At 39.0% G+C, this 20,766-nt stretch overlaps 1 protein-coding gene and 1 long non-coding RNA gene across 5 annotated transcripts in view; one reads left to right on the top strand and one right to left on the bottom strand.

Moving 5' to 3' along the window:
* Positions 1-19,184, bottom strand: part of LOC140495896 (uncharacterized) — a 105,623-nt gene extending 86,439 nt beyond the window's left edge. The window contains exon 1 of one of the 2 annotated variants that reach the window (XR_011964119.1): positions 19,075-19,184. This is a non-coding gene — a long non-coding RNA (uncharacterized lncRNA). The remainder of the gene's footprint in view (positions 1-19,074) is intronic. The other variant, XR_011964120.1, reaches the window with a different exon arrangement.
* Positions 19,185-19,236: 52 nt separating this feature from the next.
* cenpi (centromere protein I) overlaps positions 19,237-20,766 on the top strand; it is a 117,458-nt gene continuing 115,928 nt past the window's right edge. The window contains exon 1 of one of the 3 annotated variants that reach the window (XM_072595155.1): positions 19,237-19,392. In XM_072595155.1, the coding sequence (XP_072451256.1) occupies positions 19,296-19,392 (97 nt within the window). In that variant the 5' untranslated portion in view covers positions 19,237-19,295. The remainder of the gene's footprint in view (positions 19,393-20,766) is intronic. The other 2 variants (XM_072595156.1, XM_072595157.1) reach the window with 2 other exon arrangements.

Genomic DNA, 20,766 nt, shown 5'->3' with positions numbered 1-20,766 from the left:
TTATGAGGCTAAAAGAGAGAGCAAGATCATGTGGCAATACATAACTCCATATGATGTATGCTGTTTCATCATCCTGTCACAAGTTAAAAATAACCCCTTAGTATACACTCTCCATTCCTTAAATCTATTCTGTTCTCGTTAATCTTGTTTTAAAAATCCTGAAAACCAACTCTTAATACCATCTTACTTTGGTATTAAAACTGTTCTTGCTGATTTCCCACAGCACTAATCCTTTTGTTTTTACATCTTAAGCATCTACTTTCTGTGGAAGGTTGCCAAAATTGTTATAACTGTCACCATCTGAATGGGTCTCTTTTCAAGGTTCTTTCACCAGAATGAAAATGTTTAAACTAAATTCTGTTTTACTCCGAGTTAGACATTTTGAATCAAAACATAGACATATTGTAAAATTCAGCATTCATAATAAAAATAATCACAATGGGAAGATCACCACAAGTTACTAACAAGCATCATCTACTAATTCAGAGTAGATAATTTCCCTATCTACCCTGTTCAGAGTAAATAATTTTCTCCATTCTTTCATGGAACGTGGGCATGACTGGCAAGGTTTGAACTTATTGTCCTTCCCTATTGGTTTGCTAAGCTATTTCAGAGGGTAATTAAGGATCAGATGTAGGCCACATCAAGATGAAGGGAAACCAGAGAGGGCAAATAAGACAGGCAGACAAAAATGAAATATTAGAGAATCATTATGTGTGGCGATGCTGTTAGTTTAACAAGGTTATTTTGTCTTTGGGTTTTTCAAGAGAGGTTGTAAAGGCAGAGGTGTTGAAATGTCTGGAAATGTCTACTTTAACAATGACAGGGCAGTGGCCAATTCTCCCAGTTCAGGTGTTTTCTAGTTTGATTTAGTTTTAGCAGGCAGTTGGAATCTACTGCAGTGTAAAAAAGGATCCATGCTTCAGCAGATGATTCTTGACTGGCTTCTCTAAAATCCTTCCTGCCTGTAAGAACCTGCTTTTGAATTCACCTTTTGCTAAAGGATGTGTTTATGGGATGTTATGGGAGTTGGAACAGCTCCTTAGCTAAGTTGCAGTATCCAGTCAGTTGAGTTTTCAAATAGTTGTTATTCTAAATTCTGTTTTCTTTTGTTCCCGTTTCAACTGTAGGGTTTAAATACATACTGTTTTGTTTGCAGTCGAGTGGTTTGACAAGCTACATCCCATCTGGACTATCCACTTCATCCTTGCCTTTAAAATAAGAGAAAGTTAGGGTCTAGGCTACCTTCTTGAAATATTTTGAGGGGTCTGGCCTGGTCCATAACAGATTAGGGTTTTTGTCGGGATTGATTCGGTCATTCCAATTTGGGATCAGGGTTGTTGGACTCAAGCACTGTGAGTGGTAGATGTTAGTGTTGCTCGTTGTGGGTGTTGAATTTGGTTGGTTTAAACAGGGTTTGGTGTAGTAATGGTCCTTTCAGTCACTAAGTATTTTCTGGGGGTGCAAGAAGTGACTTTGGGAGCTTTACAAAAGGTGAGCAAGGCAAAGCTGCTGGAATTGGCAGAAAAGCTGGAGCTGGAGTTGCCTTCATCTGTGGAAAAAAAAAGATAATTACAGCATTGGCTCAGCATTTAAATTTGCTGGAAACACCATCAGAATCTTTGGAAATGGCTAAAATTCAATTAAAATTGAAACAGCTTGAGTTCCAGGCAAAAAAAGAGAAAAAATGAAACAGTTTGAATCACTGTTAAAAGCAGAGAAAAGAGAAAAAGAATTAATTGTTTTAGCAGAACAAAAAGAGAGGAAAGAGAGAAAGAGAGAGAGGATGGTGGTTAAGATAGAACGTAAACTTTGTGAGGAAGGTAGTGAGGATGAGCGAACCCATCCTAACCAAAGGCCTGGTGGGGATCTGTTTAAATATGTCTTAGCATTGCCTACATTTGACAAGAAGGATGTAGAAGTGGCTAAACAAATGATGTGGCTGGTGACCATGTGGATTTTGTTGTTCCAAACAAAGTTCGTGAGGTATTTGCATCATTATCACAGCAGGTATCTGTGAAGTATGAAGTGGTGAAGAAAGCAATCTTAAATGCATATGCGTTAGTGCCAAAAGCCTACAGACAATTTCTCAGGAATCTAAGGAAGGACATTGATATATTGAGTTTGAAACGATCAAAGTAATCTTGATAGGTGGATAAGGACATTGAAAATAGAGCAAACCCATGACACTCTTAGCCAGACGGTTATTTTGGAGGAGTTCAAAAATTCACTTCCTGAAGTCATGAGAACTGAACTGTCTGACGACTATGAGTTGGTTCATAAATCAAAGTTTGGTTTCAGACATTAATTTCAAAAGAGCTGTAAGGGAAAAAAATTGGAGAAAAGAGAAATCCTCAGGTGGCAAGGGAAAAGGAGATCTCACTGAAGATAATAGTTTACCACAGGGTAAAAAGGAAACCCATGAAGGGCAAAGAGAAGTAAAAAAGCTGAGGTGCTTTCACTGCAATAAGGTAGGCCACATCAAGTCGCAGTGCTGGTGCTTTAGAAAAAAAACACTGGGAAGACGAATGTAGGAAAACATGATAAGCTAGTGAATTTTGTTGAAGTGGTAAACAAAAGCTTTCTTCTCATTTTGAGAAGAAAGTGCATGGCCGGCACTGTCGCTCAGTGGTTAGCACTGCTGCTTCACAGCGCCAAGGACCCAGGTTCGATTCCAGGCTCAGGTGACTGTCTATGTGGTGTTTGCACATTCTCCCCTTGTCTGCGTGGGTTTCCTCCCACAGTCCAAAAATGTGCAGGTTAGGTGGATTGGCCATGCTAAATTGCCCATAGTGTGCAGGGATGTGTAGGTAAGGTGCCTTAGTCAGGCGTAACTGTAGGATAATAAGTTAGGGGAATGGGTCTGGATGGGTTACTCTCTGGAAAGTCAATGTGTCTTGTTTCCACACTGTAGGGATTCTATAATTCTTTACTTGCAATGGTAAGGTTTATGCACATATGCCAGGAGGAGCAGATAAATAAATTATAATTTTAAGAGATACAGAGCCTGTCAATCATTGATGTTTAGAGATGAGGAGATATATCATTAAGAAGGACTATTGGGGGAATACGTGGAATTCATGATGAGACAAAAAATGCTCCATTATATAAAAAGTGAGCTTGCAGCTTCCAGAAGAAGTGGTGGTAGGAATCCTAGAGGAATTCTCGGCTTCAGGAATACAATTTATCTTCGGTAATGATATATCTGGATCACAGATAGGAGTGCTGCTTACTGTGGTTGAAAAGCCAGCAGGAAAATCAGGCAACTGAGGTATGACAGGAAGTACATCCTAGGATTTTTCTTGGTTGTGTGATAATAAAAACACAAAGCCACAGGTTGAAGCAGGAGGAGACATTAAAGAATAAAGATAAAGAAGTTGAAGTAGAATTATCGGAGAACGTGTTTAATCAAATGGTTGAGAAGAAACAGGAACAGATAGAGGACAAAGTAGATATTTCTAGTTCAGAGACCACACATTTGGGCGAAAGATTAAATTTTAGGGAAAGATTAAATAGAGCTGGTGAGTTGGCTAGATAACATTTCAAAGTAGCACAGTATATGATAAAAGTAGTATTTTTTCTGCTTCAAATGCAAGTTTGATGAACAATGTTTTGGCTCTCTCAATCCAATGTCAGCCTACACTGTAGCAAAATTGCCTGCTCTGAGGTACTGTAAACAAGTAAACCTTCAAGTTTCATAGCCCATCAGTATAACAATGTAAAACAGAATCAGAAATAGAAATTATTTTACCTCAGGAGTTTGATTCTATAACCCATATAAATATTGTATATTCTTATTGAATGCCTAAGTCATTACTAGCTGAGAGAACACCATATAAGTCTTTCCACCATCAATTATAATCTTGCAAGATAAATACAGGCTTATAAGATACCTTGTAAGTGGAATAAACCCAAGCTTGTCTGAGTTGCATTTACATCACAATTGTGTTTAACAGTTTCTCAAATGGATGCCCCCATTTATCCAGTTAAAAACTTCATCCCTAACACAAAGTTATATTCTAAAGCATATAGATCACAAATGAGTTATTTGCAAAAATTTTTAGAAATAACACATAACCGAATGTTTGAGTGAAGAATCAAAGTTTCAACCAGATTTTTGAATTGCCTTGTCAATCTGAACTTCCTTTCCAACAGATTTCTGCAGGAAGATGTCCTGTGTCCATTTTTCACATGTAACACTAGAATGCTAGCATTAATAAGCCATTCAATTATGTGTTTGTGCACTAGGTTCTAATTCTATTCTAGGTGCGTTCCAACAAGAATTTGTAGGTAGTGATAAGAAATGTGAATCTTACCTGATCCCAAACCACAAAGAAATGTTCTATGAGGTACCTAAAAGCTTGGTCAATGATTTAGGCTTTACAGAGTCTTAAAAGAAGGCAAAGCAGAGAGGTTTGCGGGGGCATTCCAGAATATTGGGGCTTACTTATACAGCAATTGAAATTTGGTGACAAAAGGTCATAATTAGAGGAGTTCAGCTATTTCAGAAGGTTATGGGGCTGGAAAAGATTAAAAAGATAGGGAAGGGCAAAGTCATGTAGAAAATTGAAAACAAGATTGAGAATTTAAGAATTTTGATGCTGCTTGACTGGGAGTCAATGTAACCAGCAAACACAGATGTTAAAAGGGAATGGGACTTGTTAGGATTTAAGACATGGGCAGCAGACTTATCAATGACCTCAACATTATGGATTGCAGATTGTGAGAGACCAGTCGTGAATGCATTAGGATAGTCAAATTTAATCATAATAAAAGCATGAATGAGGGATTCAGCAACAGATAAGCTGAGAAGGGACAAAGCCAAGCCATGTAAAAGGCTTGGAAGCAGGAAGACTTGTTGATTCCATGAATATGGCGTCAGACTCATCTCAGAGGAACACTTTGGTGGCAAACAACTGGCTTCACATCAGCTCTAATGAAGAGTCATCTATACTATTAACATTGTAAAAACAATGACTGCAGATGCTGAAAATCAAATACTGGATTAGTGGTGCTGGAAGAGCACAGCAGTTCAGGCAGCATCCAACGAGCAGCGAAATCAACGTTTCGGGCAAAAGCCCTTCATCAGGAATAAAGCTTTATTCCTGATGAAGGGCTATTGCCCGAAACGTTGATTTCGCTGCTCGTTGGATGCTGCCTGAACTGCTGTGCTCTTCCAGCACCACTAATCCAGTATACTATTAACATTGACTTCCTCTCTCTCCATGGACATTACCTGACCTGCTGTGATCGTCAGCATTTGTGGTTTTCGGCCTAGTCTTAAACTATTACAGGAAAAATATGGTCAGTAGGTAGAGAACGAATTGACAAGCAAGGATTGAAAGCATTTCTTCAGTCTTCCCAAAATTTATTTGGTGTGAATGACTGCTTATCCAATACTAACTGGGAGATAAGCAGTATAGTCATTTATCAAAGTGGAGGATGGATTTTAGAATTGTCACTTTCTAGTCATTGCTTGTCAGTTATATTGCTGAAAATGTATTGTGCTTGCAGAATTTTAGCTTACTGGTTACGTCTCAGCTGGAGTATCCTGGATACTTCACGGCACCATTGTTTAGAAAAAAAATGTAAGGAGGTGTTAGGAAGAGCACAGAGGATTTTTGTAAAAAATCTTTCATGGAGGAGGGAGGGGGTGGGCATCACTGGCTAGGTGAATAATTATGGCATATTTTTAATCACCCTTAATCATGAACTATCCCTTTGAAACTCTACAGTCCACGCGATGTAGGTACACCCAGAGCACTATTCAGAAGGTAGTTCCAAGATGTTGAAAACAGCAGAGAAAAATGATTATGTAATATCATGTCAGGATGTGTGTGGTTATATTGATGCTTTTGGACTTATGTAGCATCTTGTTAGGCTTGACCGGCCATTTCAAAGGGCCTTTACTCATGAGGTCAGGTTGTCTGAGGAATAAAGTGGATAATCTAATACAGATCAAGATTAGGAGTAGTTGATTAGAATGAATGGGATTAAATTACTGACAGAAGAATCAATCGAGGTCATGAAAATTATTGATGTCACAAAAATCACTGGAAAGCACCTAAAAGGATGATGAAAAATGTTTTAGTTGAAGTATTGATATTTGCTTCATTTAAACCTATTTAACAGATTGCCACATATTGGATGAGGCAGCAAAGACTTTGAGATTTACAAGGGTTTTAATGTTTAACAAACACTAAGTTCCACCATTTTCCTTCAGGATCCTTTCCCTGTGCAGAAGCCAAACCTGGACATTCCCTTTTTAACATCTGTGTTCGCTGATTAAATTGACTCCCAATCAAACAGCATCAAAATTCTTAAATTCTTATTTTCAATTTTCTATGCGACTTTGCCCTTCCCTATCTTTTTAACCTTGACAGGTGAAAACACAGCTTTTTCTTCCTTAGATAAACCAACCACCAAATAACAAATACTGTCCATCAGGGCACAGAACCCCAATTTTCCCCCTTTTTTTCTGAACAGAAAAAATATGAACCCAGCTTTTTAAAATCAAAAATCCCTCACCACCAAAACACCCAATGATTAATTGAAAATAACAAATTACAAAACACTGACCACTTCAGAGGCTAAACAAAAACAACAAAAGGTGGAGAAAACAAGAGGTAAAACTGAATTGGAACAGTGTTGTAGTGCACACCACACGGGCTGAAGTGCATTATCTCTAAAAACCTGAAGTATATTGGTGAGCAGCGTATGCTCCCTCTCCCCAAGGGCATCCAAGCACAAATGTCACTGCACAAAATAGATAGGTAGGTAGATAGTCTGGAATTGCAGTTTGCTGTAGGACCTGGTGTCTGGGCCTATTGGTAAACACTTCAGCCTGACGCAGAAGTAGGTCCACAAGGAGGTATTCCAAACTAGCTGCCCCCTCCCTCTACACCTGGTACCTAAAGATCAAGATCAAGAATCTAACGCTATTTTGAAAACCAATGATAAAATAATCAAGTGACCAGTCAGTAATTATCAAGCACTATTCACCAGGGACAGAAGAACCCAGCTATTGGAGCAGCAGGAATGGTGGTTTAATGGTAATGTCACTGGACTAGCAATCTCAAGGCCCAGACTAATGTTCTGAGGACATGGATGCGGAACCCAGCTGGGAATAAAAACCCAGCTATTTTATTTTTCTATCCTGTGACACTTTTACATTCTTTTGATCATTTATCCCTGAAACAAGATCACCCTTGTTTCTAATTAAACAAAAATTCATATTCATATCCATATTCACTGCCCTAGCCAGTGCATCAACAGAAATGAGAAAAGGGGCTAAATTAAATGGAGTTGGAAAATGAAAATAAGACATTCCACCTCTCTGAAAGCTTTGGGCCTATCAACGGACACAGCATGCTTCCTCTTTCAGAGGACACCCAGGCACAAGTGCTGACACAGACAAAGTACAGACAGCCTGGAACTATGACTCACCCAGCTCTTCAATACATTGTCCTTTGGGCTTCATCTGTTCTCAACCTCTGAGCTTTTCTGTTTTATCCTTAAAGGGACCTCCAATTCTAACACTGACAAAAACCTGGAGCTAAAGTTGATACCATCAATAATTTTGAAAGGGAGGTAGTAGGTAATTAAAGATAACAAACTTGTCAGGGTTATCAATGAAGAGCAGGAAGTAAGTCTAAATAAGGTCACTCGCTGAAATAAGTAGCACATGCATCACTGTATTTTCACCTAATCATCTTCAGCTGCTTTATCAATGACCTTGTCTCCATCATAAGGTCAGAAGTGGAGAAATTCACAAATGATTGTACCATGTACAGTATCATTTGTGATTCCTCAGATACAGAAGCAGTCAATTTCCAAATGCAACAATGTCCAGGCTTGGGCTGAGAATTGACTTGTAACGTTTGTGCCACACAAAATGACAGGCAATAACATCTCTAATTAGAGACAATCTAACCACTCCCCTTGACATTCAATGGCATTACAGTCATTGAATCCCCACAACATTCTGGGTTTAACACGGATGAGAAACTGAACTGGACTCACCATATAACTACAGAGGCTATAACAGCAGGTCAGAGGCAAAGAATATTGCAGTGAGTCACTCATCTAATGACTCCCCAGAACCCAACCAAATTAACAAAGTACAAATCAGGACTGTGATGGAATACCCCCTGCTTACCTGGACGGGTGCAGCTCCAACAACATTCAAGAAGCTTGACATAATGCAGGACAAAGCTACCCACTTCACTGGCACCACACCCACAAACTTACAGTCACTCCACCAATGACACTCAACAGCAACAGTGTGTACCATCCACAAGATGCTTTGCAGATATTTACCACAAAAATTCTGAGACTGCACATTCTGAACCCACGATCGTGACCATCTAGAAGGACAAGGGCAGCAGATACAAGGGAATACAAGGAATTACCTTTAATTTCTCCTCCAAGCCACTCACCATCTGACTTTGAAATATATTGCCTTTCCTTCTCTGCTGGATCAAAATACTGAAATTCCCTCCATAAGATTATTGTGGGTCTACCAACAGCACACAAATTGCAGCAGTTCAAGATGGCAGCTCACCACCACCTTCTCAAGGGTAATAAATGCCAGCCCAACCAACCAGTGATGCCAAGTCCCGGGATGATTAAAGAAAAGGATAGCCTTCTTATATGTCATATGTTTTTTAAATTATGTAGTATTTTCAGGTGTAACTGTATTACAAAATTCACAGATTCTTCAACAGTGCTGTCAGTTTCCAGAGTTATATTTTCTATCTTCATAGATATACCGCAATACACACCTCAGATTCTTCAATTTTACACTACCTACCATTAGTAACATTAATCACTTGCCAGGTTAATGTTGCCTTGTTGCGATCATGAAAATAGTGCCTTTTTGCTATCATGTTAATGGAGCATGATATAAATTGAAAAAAAAGCACTCCTTTTTGTTTATATTGCAGGACTTTTGAAATGGCTACAGATCACATCAGTTACAAGTTGGCTCAAAAGTTCTTATAAGAGTGGATTACAGAAGGACAAAGCTAGATAGAACTTTGGGAAATTTCCCACCTATTAACTGCATGGACAACACAGAAACAAAGAGGGCCCAGACTCTTTGTCTCTAGCCTAGGCTGATAACAAAAAGGACATATCAAAACACTATTTCTTAAAATGGACTGAAATCAACAACTTGTCTCTGAAAACATTCAGCAGATTTTGAACAGAGGAGTAGAAACTGTTGACGACATTGATGGGCAATGTCACATGATCTATACTCCTCTGCATTTTAGAACATGTTCAGGCTAACACAAATATATGTCTAAATTAAGCAAATGGGCTGAAAGTAGAAGCCTCCTCAGCTTGTTTCTGGAAAGGTTTTGTATTTGCTTGAAAAGCAAGCACCACCTCATCTCCAACTTTCAAGGAATCTTGCAATTCCTGTCTTCATGCATCTGGACTCACATGGACTTCAACTTCTGAATACAAGAATCCTCTCTGATGAGAGGATTTTCGGTTTTTAATATAGAAACATGTAAAACTCCTTTCTTTCCTGCGCCTTTCACACATGTGCATTTGTGTATGTGAGAGAGGGGGTAATCATGGAGGAAAGCTCCCAGATTGAATGTGTGAATAAATGAAAGTCCTGAATTAAATCTTAGAGTTTACTGCATGGCATTTAAAATTGAGTTCAGAAATAGATGTTTGTGAACAAACCAGAAACTCTTCTAAATTAAATGAATCTGCTTATAGCCAGTAAGTGAGGCGGTTAAAGGGGCCCAAGTCTCCTTTTACCCTGTCCATAAGATTGGGATAACTCAAGTTATCTGTGGGTACTTAACTGTCCACAGTAATTTTGAAATATCTTCTGGAGTTGTTGTGCTTCAACAGTGAAAGAAGAGGGAAAGGTGGTGGAGAAACATGATTATTATTGAGGGTGAAACTTCCCTAATTACAATTCTATTTTCGTTACTTGATAATCGTTACTGGCAGTGTAAAAGCTGTGTATGATAATTGCTTTACCCTAATCCCGCACCTTGCTTATTCTACTATAGTATTTAGACCCAATGGTTATAATCTGTTAAGGAAGCAAACAAGCACACCTCAGCATGTATTCAATACATACATAATTTTCCAGATCAGATCAGAACCGCAAAGTAGTGAAGAATTACCCAACTGAGAAACTGAACATCCGAAACGGAGAAACAGAAATCTGAGCTAACTAAAGAAGCCTAAAGCAGTAATTTGAAACCTGTGAATAAAATCCAAATCATGGAAATAATGAATGAATTTATGCATTTATAAGGTTAGTTGAAGAATTTGTATTCATTATAAAATCTTGCACACATGCCTGTTACCAAAGTTTGAACAGGTAAGTAATGGGTCACAAGGATCTTTGCAAGGAAAAATGTGGAAGAGTAGCCACCACGGCTGTCTTTTCTTACGACAGAGTCAACTCTAACTTAAATTATTGGGCTGGAATTTTTAATGGCCCTGAAATTCCAAAAGCCAGGTAGTCATTTCTACAGGGTAGATTGGAGTTGCATTGCAGGAGGATGTAGAAATACTGACTCAGCTGACTTGACAAGAATTGTCTAAGAAAGTGAAATTCCTTGAAGCAATTACCTGACATTTCAAACACTCTGAAACAGATTTGTAAGGTCCCAACTCGAGTTTAATTAAGGATTAAGAACTCAAATTCCTGGGAACTAGCTGCACAACTCACCAATGACTTGCCTTTGCCCATATAAGACCTGTCCCTGATATACTCCAGTCCTCTCCCGAACCTTGCTGGACCCAGCATCTCCTAAATCCCTCAACACTTAGCACTATATACTCCTCTCATTCATTTAGCACCTTACTGTCAAATCTTCTCCCAACATTTAAACTGAAGAATTTCTGAAAAAAAGGGCTGCAATTTCCACTTTAATTGCCTCTGCTCCTGGCTGCGTATTTCTGGATTGGTCTGAACTGTTTTGTAACAGGATTTTCCTGTTCAGGAAACGTGAAGGCAGAACTATTCAAGTGTATTTTGTCTGACAGGGTTGGAAATTGCATTTCCAACTTTGATTGGAAAAATTGGGCCAATGCTCTAAAGAGGACTCATGCTCCTCTTCCTTATTTTGAGTTTTGAAAGTAGTTAAAAACACGATTTTGCATCTAAACTTCAGTTCATAAAAAAGTTAATTGGGGAATCCAAGGCTGTTTTTCTGATTACCAGAAACCACGACATATTAAACTGATGATGCAGAGGAATGGTTCAATAATCTGGAGAAGGTAGTTAAATCCCACCTGGGCAGCTGGGGAACTGATTATATGAATCATAATATTAAAAACAAAGCTACTATCTGTAATGGTGACCATTAACATAGAAACATAGAAAATGAGAGCGGGGTATTCAGCCCTTCGAGCCTGCTCCTTCATCCAATACGATCAAAGCTGATCATCTAACTCAGTACTCTATTTCCACTTTCTCCACATAATCTGGTTCCTTAAGCTCTAAGAACAATGTTGATCTCCTTGAAAACATTCAATGTTTTGGCCTCAACCACTTTCTTTTGCAGAAATTTCTACAGGCACAACACTCTGAAGAAATTTCTCCTCATCTCAGTCTTAACTGACCTACCCTGTAACCTTAGACTGTGATCCCTGGCTCTAGCCTCACTGTTCATCGGAAACATCTTTTGTGTTTATGCTGTCTAGTCATGTTACAATTCGATAGATTTCTATGAGAACCCTCTCATTCTTCCACACTCCAGTAAAGAAAGTTCTAACTGATCCAATCTCTCTTTGTCAGTGTTGCTATCCCAGGAATCAGTTTGGTAAACCTTTACTGCACCCCCTCCATAGTTAGAGCATCGCTCCTCAGATAAGAAGTCCAAGACTGCACACAATACTCCAGGTGTGGTTTCACCAAGGCCCTATACAACTGCAGCAAGGCATCCCTTCTCTTGTACTCAAATACTCACACTATGAAGGCCAACATACTATTTACATTCTCCACCATCAGTTACACCCGCATGCTTACTTTCAGCAACCAGAGTAGCATGACACCTAGGTCTCATTGAACTTTCCCCTTTCCGAATCTATCACCATTTGGGTAATAACATGCTTTGCTGTTTTTGTTATCCAAGTGGATAACCTCACATTGATCCACATTATACACCATGCATTTGCCCATTCCCTCAGCTTGTCCAAATCACACTGAAGAATCTCTGCATTTCTCTCACAACTCATCTCTCCACAAAGCTTTGTGACATCTGCTAAGTTGGAGATATTACTTGGTTACCTCATCTAAATCATTGTGAATAGCTTGGGTCCAAGTACTGATCCCTGTGGTACCAAACCTGTCACTGCCGGTCATTCAGATGACCCATTTATTCCTACTCTATCTCCAGTCTGCCAAACCATTCTCTATCCACACTAACTGCCTGAACTGCTGTGCTCTTCCACCACCACTAATCCAGAATCTGTTTTCCAGCATCTGCAGTCATTGTTTTTACCTCGTTGATTAACAAATGACCCCCAATCCCATTTGCTTTAACTTTACATGCTAATCTCATCCATGGGACTTATCAAAAGCTTTCTGAAAGTCCCAAGTGAATCAATTCATTGATTTCTCCCTTATCAACACGACAAGTTACACCTCAAAAAAGCCCAGTAGATTTGTCAAGCATGCTTTCCCTTAAATACTCAGATATAGAATTTAGGGTCCTGGATTAAAGGTCTATTAGCCTTTAATCCAATTTATTTTCCTACTAATCCTTACTTCCTACAGTTTGTTCCTCTCACTGGATCCTGTGGTTCCCAATATTTTTGGAATGTTATGTATGTCCTCCTTTGTGAATAAGGAACCAAAATATGTATTTAATTGGCATGCCTTTTTTTGTTCCATGTTATAACTTCCCAAGTTTTTGATTGTAAGGAACCTACATTTCTCTTCACTAATCTCTTTCTCTTCATATATCTGTAGAAGCTTTTGCAATCAGTATGTTGCCACCAAGCTTATTCTTGCAATCCATTTGTCCTCAAATGAAATCCAAACTGCTCCAAATTCACGTCTGCTGTTCTTTTGGCTAATTTGCATGCTTCTTCCTTAGATCTAATATGATTTCTAATTTCTTTTATTAGCCAAGTCCAGCCCTCCTCTCCCATTTTATTGTACCAGATAGGAATGAACAATTAATGCAGTTCCTCCGTGCAATCTAAACATTTTTCACTACCTATCCACCCTCATCCCTTAAAGTAACATTCCAAATTTATCATTTTCAGCTCATGCCTCATACCATTGTAGTATCCTTTATTTAGATTCAGAACCCTAGTCTCAGGATCAACTATGTCTCTCTGCATATTATAGTAAATAAATCTACTATATTACTTCCCCCAAAGTTCCCCAAAGTGCCCCACACAGCTAGATTACCAATTATTCTTTTCTCATTACATAATATAGTTTAGATAACCTGTTCTTAATTTGGTTCCTCAATGTAGTGATCCAGAAGACCATCTTATACACACTCCAGAAATTCCTCATTGCGCAAATCACATCAGTAATCTATATGCAAATTAATTGCCCATAATTCACTTATACCTTTATAATTTGTGGCCCTAATTTCATGTTTAATTACTTCCTCAACGTTACCAATACAGTTTGGGGTCTATATATCACACACACACAATCATTTTCTGTCTCGGAGTTTCAAAATTCTACCCATGTAGATTTCACTTGACCCAAAGCTAATATTATTGCATTAAAACTATTATACTGATGTACTCTTCAACCAAAAATACTACCCAAGTCTCCTTTTCTTCGTCGTTCCTAAAAACTGAATATGCCTGGATATTCAGTCCCCATCCCTTGTCACCCTACAGCAATATCATACATGTTTATATCTATTTGCATGACTGATTAATCAGCTTTATTGCAAATGCTGTGAGAAAAGCCCTTAAGGCTTACCTTCATAACATTCTGAGACCTGTGTGCATTATTTTACACTGTTGACATGTTTGATTATTGCCCTTGAATCCTCTGCCTATTATTTTTCTTATTTCCCATTCTGTCTTTTGCTGTAACTGTTTTCCCCCCTTTCTTTTACCCTTCGTTGGTTCCCATCCTCATGCCACTTTAGTTTAAACCCTCCCTTGTGCACTAGCAAATACACCACCAGTACATCAGTTCTGGACCTGCCCATGCACACTCCAGCTTGTAAGGGTATCATCTCCTCCAGACTTCATCCCACCATTCCAGGAATCTAAAACGCTTCCATGCACACCATCTATTTTGGTTCCTACAATGACTACCAGCACATTGCACTGGTAATAATCCTTTGGGGTCCTACCTTTTCATTTGCTGGCTAAATCATGATATGTTTTTAGGATCTAATCCTTTTTTCCATCTATGTCCATCAGAACTACTGGTTCTTGACCCTTCCACACCAGAAGGTACTGTAGCTATGCCAAGACATCTACAACCTTCCCAGGCAGGCAACACACCATTCTGCAGTCTCATTTGCAGCCAGAGAAATTCCACTTACAATTGAATCCCTTATCACTAGAGAATTCCCACACTTAAAAACTGGATTGTTGTAAAAATGCTCACTCCTGTCTTGTTGGAATTTACACTGCTATCCTTACTTGGTATAGTGTATAAAGGTAGCTTATATGTAATTTTATACTTTCAGTAATGAGATAGACTGTTAACTACTTTCTGAAATGCCCTAGGAAGACACTCCCATATTCAAAAAAATTGGCTCACTACCACCGTGTCATTGGCAGTTAGAGAAGGGCAATACATACTCGCAACAACCAAATTCTGTGAATGAGTTTTTAACAAAAATCCAAGTAAATGAAATGAGTCTGGCTAATCTTAGCTAGTAGGCCCAGAATACACATTTTCTATTTTTTAACTAGATGAAAATGTGCAAGGGTCTTCAAAACAGTATGAAAAATATTATGCTGGATAAAAATCACTAATATTTGGTTTAAATGGAATAAAGGTTATTTAAATCCACCAATATTAGTTTCACTTATTTATGTTAAAACTATTTAAAACAAAATCTTTTGGATGTTATGTTACTATGAGTTTTTATTATAGGGTGTTGCATGACAGCAAGATATAGCTGGATGAAAGTAAAAATCTGCAGCTATACTGGTCTAATATAAAACATAAATGAAGGCATTTAATGTAGTTGCCAGTGGGCAGCAGCATTAATTTGTGAGGTGTTATAATCTTGTGCTATATTAAAGGGTAAAAGCTATGAAAAGTGAAAAGATCAAGTTAATTAGTCATTTACTCCAATGGTTTTTAGGATTATTTTTATGAGTTGATATGCTGTCAGATTTGTTCATGAAACAAGCATCACGCAGTAGTAAATAAATGGCTGTGAAATGCTTTAGGATATTTTAAGACTGTGAAAAGCACAGAGTAAATGCAACTTTATTCTTTCCAGAGTGCATAGGCTGATCTTTCGACTTCTGATCAAACTGAACATGGTACAATAAATGGGATCTCATCAAGACTGATGTAGCTTCATTGCTTTATCTTTTGACAAGTTAGATTCTTTTATATGCAAGGGAATATTTTATTTGCCTCCTGTTTGACTATATGTTATTGATGGTCAAACAGAATATCCACAAAAATATCAGATCCTTTAATCTGCAATGTTATCCAAAGCACATGATTGTTTGACATGTACTTGACAATTTTGTGGTATCTCACTATTATCACAAGTGTGCACTATTCATGAATTTCATCTGCTGTCTAGAACCATCCCTTCCAGGTCCCCGTGCACTACTATTGTACATTGGTTAGCAGCATTATTATCTAAATTTATGTCATCCATCTACTTGGGCAACTTGAACAATATTCTGATCTCAGGCCATTTACAAATACAGAGGAATCTACATTGATTGAAGGTCCTGTGCAGCAAAGAAGTCTTGTTCGACCTTGTGCATGAAAATGTTGGCATAGTGGGGTGCAAATTTGGTCCCATTGGCCATTCTATCTGTATGAAGAACTGGTTGTCAAAAGGGGAGGACGGTGTGGTCAAGGATGAAGCAGATAATTGTAGGATGGTGCTCAGAGATTGGCAGTGGTTGGTATTGAGTGCTGAGGTTGCTGCAGCAAATGTTATCATCATAGGGAACGCAGGTGTAGAGTGCTGAAACTTCCATTGTGAGGAGGAATGTTTTGGGATTAACTAGTCCATGGGTGCTGAGTTTCTGTAAGAAATTTGCAGTGTCATGACAGAAGCTGAGGGCCCTCTGTACAATGGGTTTCAAGATGCCCTCGATATAGCCAGAGAGGTTCTCACACTGGGTTCAGTTGCCTGACACAATGGTATGTCCAGGTGTGTTCCCTTTGTCTATCTTTGGAAGGCAGAAGTCCAGTACTTGATAAGTACATGGGTTGAGACTGTCAGGATCCCTGAAGGACTAGATCAAGTCTTGATCAATCTGTTTAGTCCAAAAGCGTGTTCTTTGGTCAGACCGGTTAGTAGTTGCCTGTAACATTCCTGACTGTTCAGTTGTCGGTACACTTCCTTGCAATAATCCATTCTACACTGAATGACGACGGATCCTCCTTGGTCTGCTGGTGAACTATATACTTAATCTCTCTCTTCACCTCACTCACACGTATACACACAGTCAATGGAGTGAATTTGTATTTGCAGATACATTCTATTTTGTTCAAAAAACAATCTTAGGCAGTCAATCCATGTGATATTTTAGAAATTCCTACTTCAGAAACAAAACCAATCTGATTTAAGAGTGGAATATACACAGGCTAACTTCACACTTTAATCATGATTGGGAGATGCCAGAGTTGGGCTGGGGTGTATAAAGTTAAAAATTACAACACCAGGTTATAGTTCAACGGTTTAATTGGAAGCACACTAGCTTTCAGTGCATCGCTCCTTCATCAGGTGGTAGTCACTACCACCTGATGAAGGAGTGACACTCCAAAAGCTAGTGTGCTTCCAATTAAACCTATTGGACTATAACCTGGTGTTGAGATTTTTAACTTTTCACACTTTAATGCATTGTCTGAGCTGAGATACCACTTTTCAAAATAAAACCTTAAGTTATCCTAGGAATGTGACTTGAAAGTAGTACTGGGATTTACATATTAATGAATCAAAACCTGCAACCCATTCTAAAAGATGAAAGACTTAACAGTAATCTAGGTTTGTTCAATACTGTCAGTGATCTAATCTAATCTCCCATCAGTTGTAAGAGACTGATCTTTTGCTGTCAATTCTGTACCCTATGATTCTACTCCAGTAGCTACCTGCCAAAGGAGCAGCACTTCAAAACCTTGTATTTTCAAATAAACCTATTGAACTATAACCTGGTGTTGAGAGATTTTTAATTTTGCTCATCCCAATCCAACACCAGCATCTCCACATTATCCATACAAGCCATTTCTTATTCTTTGCAGAAGTAGTACAACTGCAGCAAGAGGCAGAAACCTGGGATTTCAGAGTTACCCCCTCTGGTAACTAGTACATTGACCTGCACTACCAGTGCATGGCTTAAATAGCCCACTGAAAAGAAGACTATGGTTTTGGAGTCTGCAAATGTCAGTTACCTTGAGAGAGAGTGTACTGTAATCAAACAAAGTTAAAAAAATCACAACACCAGGTCATAGTCCAACAGGTTTAATTGGAAGCACACTAGCTTTCAGAGCGTTGCTCCTTCATCAGGTGGTAGTGGAGGGCTCAATCCTAACAGAATTTATAACAAAAGTGTGCACGCATCCGTATGTTATAGGAGTGCCTGAGAGAGAGTGTGTGGTGTATAGTGCAATAGTGGTTACCTGTAATGTGACATGAACCCAAGGTCCCAGTTGAGGCCCTCCATATGGGTACCCATAGGGAGGGCCTCCACTGGAGCCTTGGGTTCATGTCACATTACAGGTGACCACTATTGCACTATACACACATACACCCACACATACCCTTACAGACACTCCCACACACACCCTCACAGACTTAAGACACTCTGCACTCACTACACACTTTCTCACACAACCCCCAACCCAGACACACAAAGACCCCCACACACACATTGTGGGGTGAATTTGTACTTGCAGGGTTACATTGTACTTTGCTCAAAAACTGCAAGAATTCGTGTAAAACTCCATTATCTCACTTTTTAAGATTAGAATCAATCTAAACATCATGGTATAGACAGAGAACACAGGGGACGAACACCTTCAACATATTGTCTAGCTATCACCATTGTTAAAAGCTAACCCGAGAATGCAACTTTTAAAAAGATTGTGATTTACACATGAAAGTGAAACTATCACGGTGTTCTAACAGATGAAAGACTTAACAGACAATCAATTTTTCAAAGTATAATTTCAGTTACATCACACTAAATTTTTGCTATAAATTCTGTTAGGATTGAGCCCTCCTCTACCACCTGAAGGAGCGACGCTCAGAAAGCTAGGGCTTCCAATTAAACCTGTTGGACTATAACCTGGTGTTGTGTGACTTTTAACTTTGTACACCCCAGTCCAACACCGACATCTCCAAATCACAATCAGTCATCATTCAATTAATTTTACCTGTTAATCCTTTGATCCTAAATTTACTTGAAACAGGTCTATTCCCAGCCAAATTAAACTGGCCCTTCTTCAGTTACGTAATTGAATGTGTCTGAAACAGCTGTTCTCTCAATACCGTATGATATTTGATCTACGACTTCATTATTCGGATTCAAATCCAGCATTATATCCCTTTTCGGCACTGTTCAAGAGAGTTATTTTAAACACTTCAGAACCTATTGTTATTTCTCTCCTTCTCCTTTATGCTATTGCTTTTCCAGAATATATGTTAGTCTGGTAAAAAGACTGACAACTTTATCTTTTAATTAGGACAATTAAAGTTTCATATTACCACCATTCTCGAACCTGTGACATCCCTCCCAACCTGTTTCCCTTTATCCTTACCGTAGCTAAGATGACCTACAGAAAACCCTCATATTGGCACCTGTTATTTCTCGCCACCAATTTTAAAAAGAGCATATTTTGTAAGTATGTTCTCCACAGTCAAAACTTAACCGACCTCCTTTTATATATTCGCCTACCGTCAATTTCCGCCCCTCTCATTAACCAGAACCAATCTCTGTGTTCTCCGTAAACGTGGTGTTGTTTTGTCAATTGCCTTTGGCCTCAGTGCGCAAACTCAGAACTTTTCCCTCTACCTACGTTTCCTGCTTCATAGTAGTACGCAGGCGCCAACGGTTGGCGGGGGTGCGCGCGCGCTGGTTTGAATATTCCGTCGTTTTGTTTTATCGGTAATGCGGAGATGGCAGCCAGAGTGAGCGGGAACGTGAAGATCCGGCCGAGACTGGCAAACGATGATGTGGAGCCTTTGCAGCAAGCGGTTGAATATTTTACTACTGGTAGGTGTGGGGAGCGGTTGCATCATTAAATTCTTTCAGTGAAGAGGTGAATCGAGATCAGCTTTGCGGCAGCGCTGGTCCCGACTAGTGAGGCTTCAGTCGCTCGGAGTGACTTGGGCATAAGACTGAGTTGAAGCAAGGGCAACATCTTGAAATTTTTCTTAAGGGCATGGGGAAGGTCGGGCTTATGATAATATCACAGCCTGCACCTTGATTCAATCTGAAGAAGTTTCAGCTTTAAAGGGTAGAGAGGTAGGAAAACGTTTGTAGAATCTTTGCAGCAATGGGGAGATAAAAAGAAACTAGTAGAAGTTATATTGATGCTGCACTGGATTTGTGAACAGGATCACAACATGGGCCTAAAATATTATGTTTCTGAACTGTCAGGCTTGATATGACCTGGCATTTAATAGGTTTACATTAGTTTAAAAAATGTATCTGCTTTTGTCTTTTATAACACCAGTGTTATTTATTCAATATCATAAGCAGTAGTGTCATTTTTGAAGAAGCTGAAATTTCACTGGAGAGCAGGACTAAGGTATTCTGGCAAAGACAATTGTCAGTGGCTAGAGTTCAGGTGTTGGACGGAGTGCTTAGTAATTTTGAGAAGGATTAAGAGGAGCAGTGACCTCTGCTCAATAATACATGGTTGTTATTTTTTTCAGAGTAACATTAATGACATGAATTTTCAAAGCCTCTCTGGCCAGATGATCGGTGCCAGAAGACTGGCTACTATTCAAGAAGGATGGTAGTGATAAATCAGGAAACTGTGGGCCTGTAAGTCAGTGGTAGGGAAATTATGAGGAAAAAATGAGAGATAAAATTAATCTTCACTTGGGGATACCAGGATCAATCAAGGATCCTTAACATGGTTTTATCAGGGAGGTTATGTCCAGCCAATTTGATTGAACTTTTTGAGGTGGTGATTAGGTTTGTAAATGAAGGTACAGTGGTTGATGTAGTCTACATGGAACTCAGTAAGGTGTTTGATAAGGTCTCAGATGGCAGAGTGCTAAGACCCCATTGGATCCAAAATTGGGTTAATTGCAGGAGGCAGAGAATAATGATCAGAGTATTTTTGTAACTGGAATCCTGTGTCCAGTGGCATGTCACAGCATTTGGTGCTGGATCACTTGTTTGAAATTTACATTAATGCTTTAGACATGAATGTCTGAGTAACAATCAGTAAGTTTGCAGTGACACTAAAATTAATGGTGTGACAGATAAATAGTGAGGAGCAAGTCTTTGATTACAGGATGGTATAGGTGGGCTGGTCAGATGAATTGACCAGAGGAATTTAATCGTGAAAAGTGAGAGATGATGCATTTTGGGACAACTGACAAGGCAAGGAAACACACATTGATCCTAAGGAGT

The sequence above is a fragment of the Chiloscyllium punctatum genome, chromosome 25 (assembly GCF_047496795.1).
Source record: "Chiloscyllium punctatum isolate Juve2018m chromosome 25, sChiPun1.3, whole genome shotgun sequence".
Taxonomy (NCBI): domain Eukaryota; kingdom Metazoa; phylum Chordata; class Chondrichthyes; order Orectolobiformes; family Hemiscylliidae; genus Chiloscyllium; species Chiloscyllium punctatum.
This window is presented reverse-complemented; position numbering and strand designations above follow the sequence as displayed.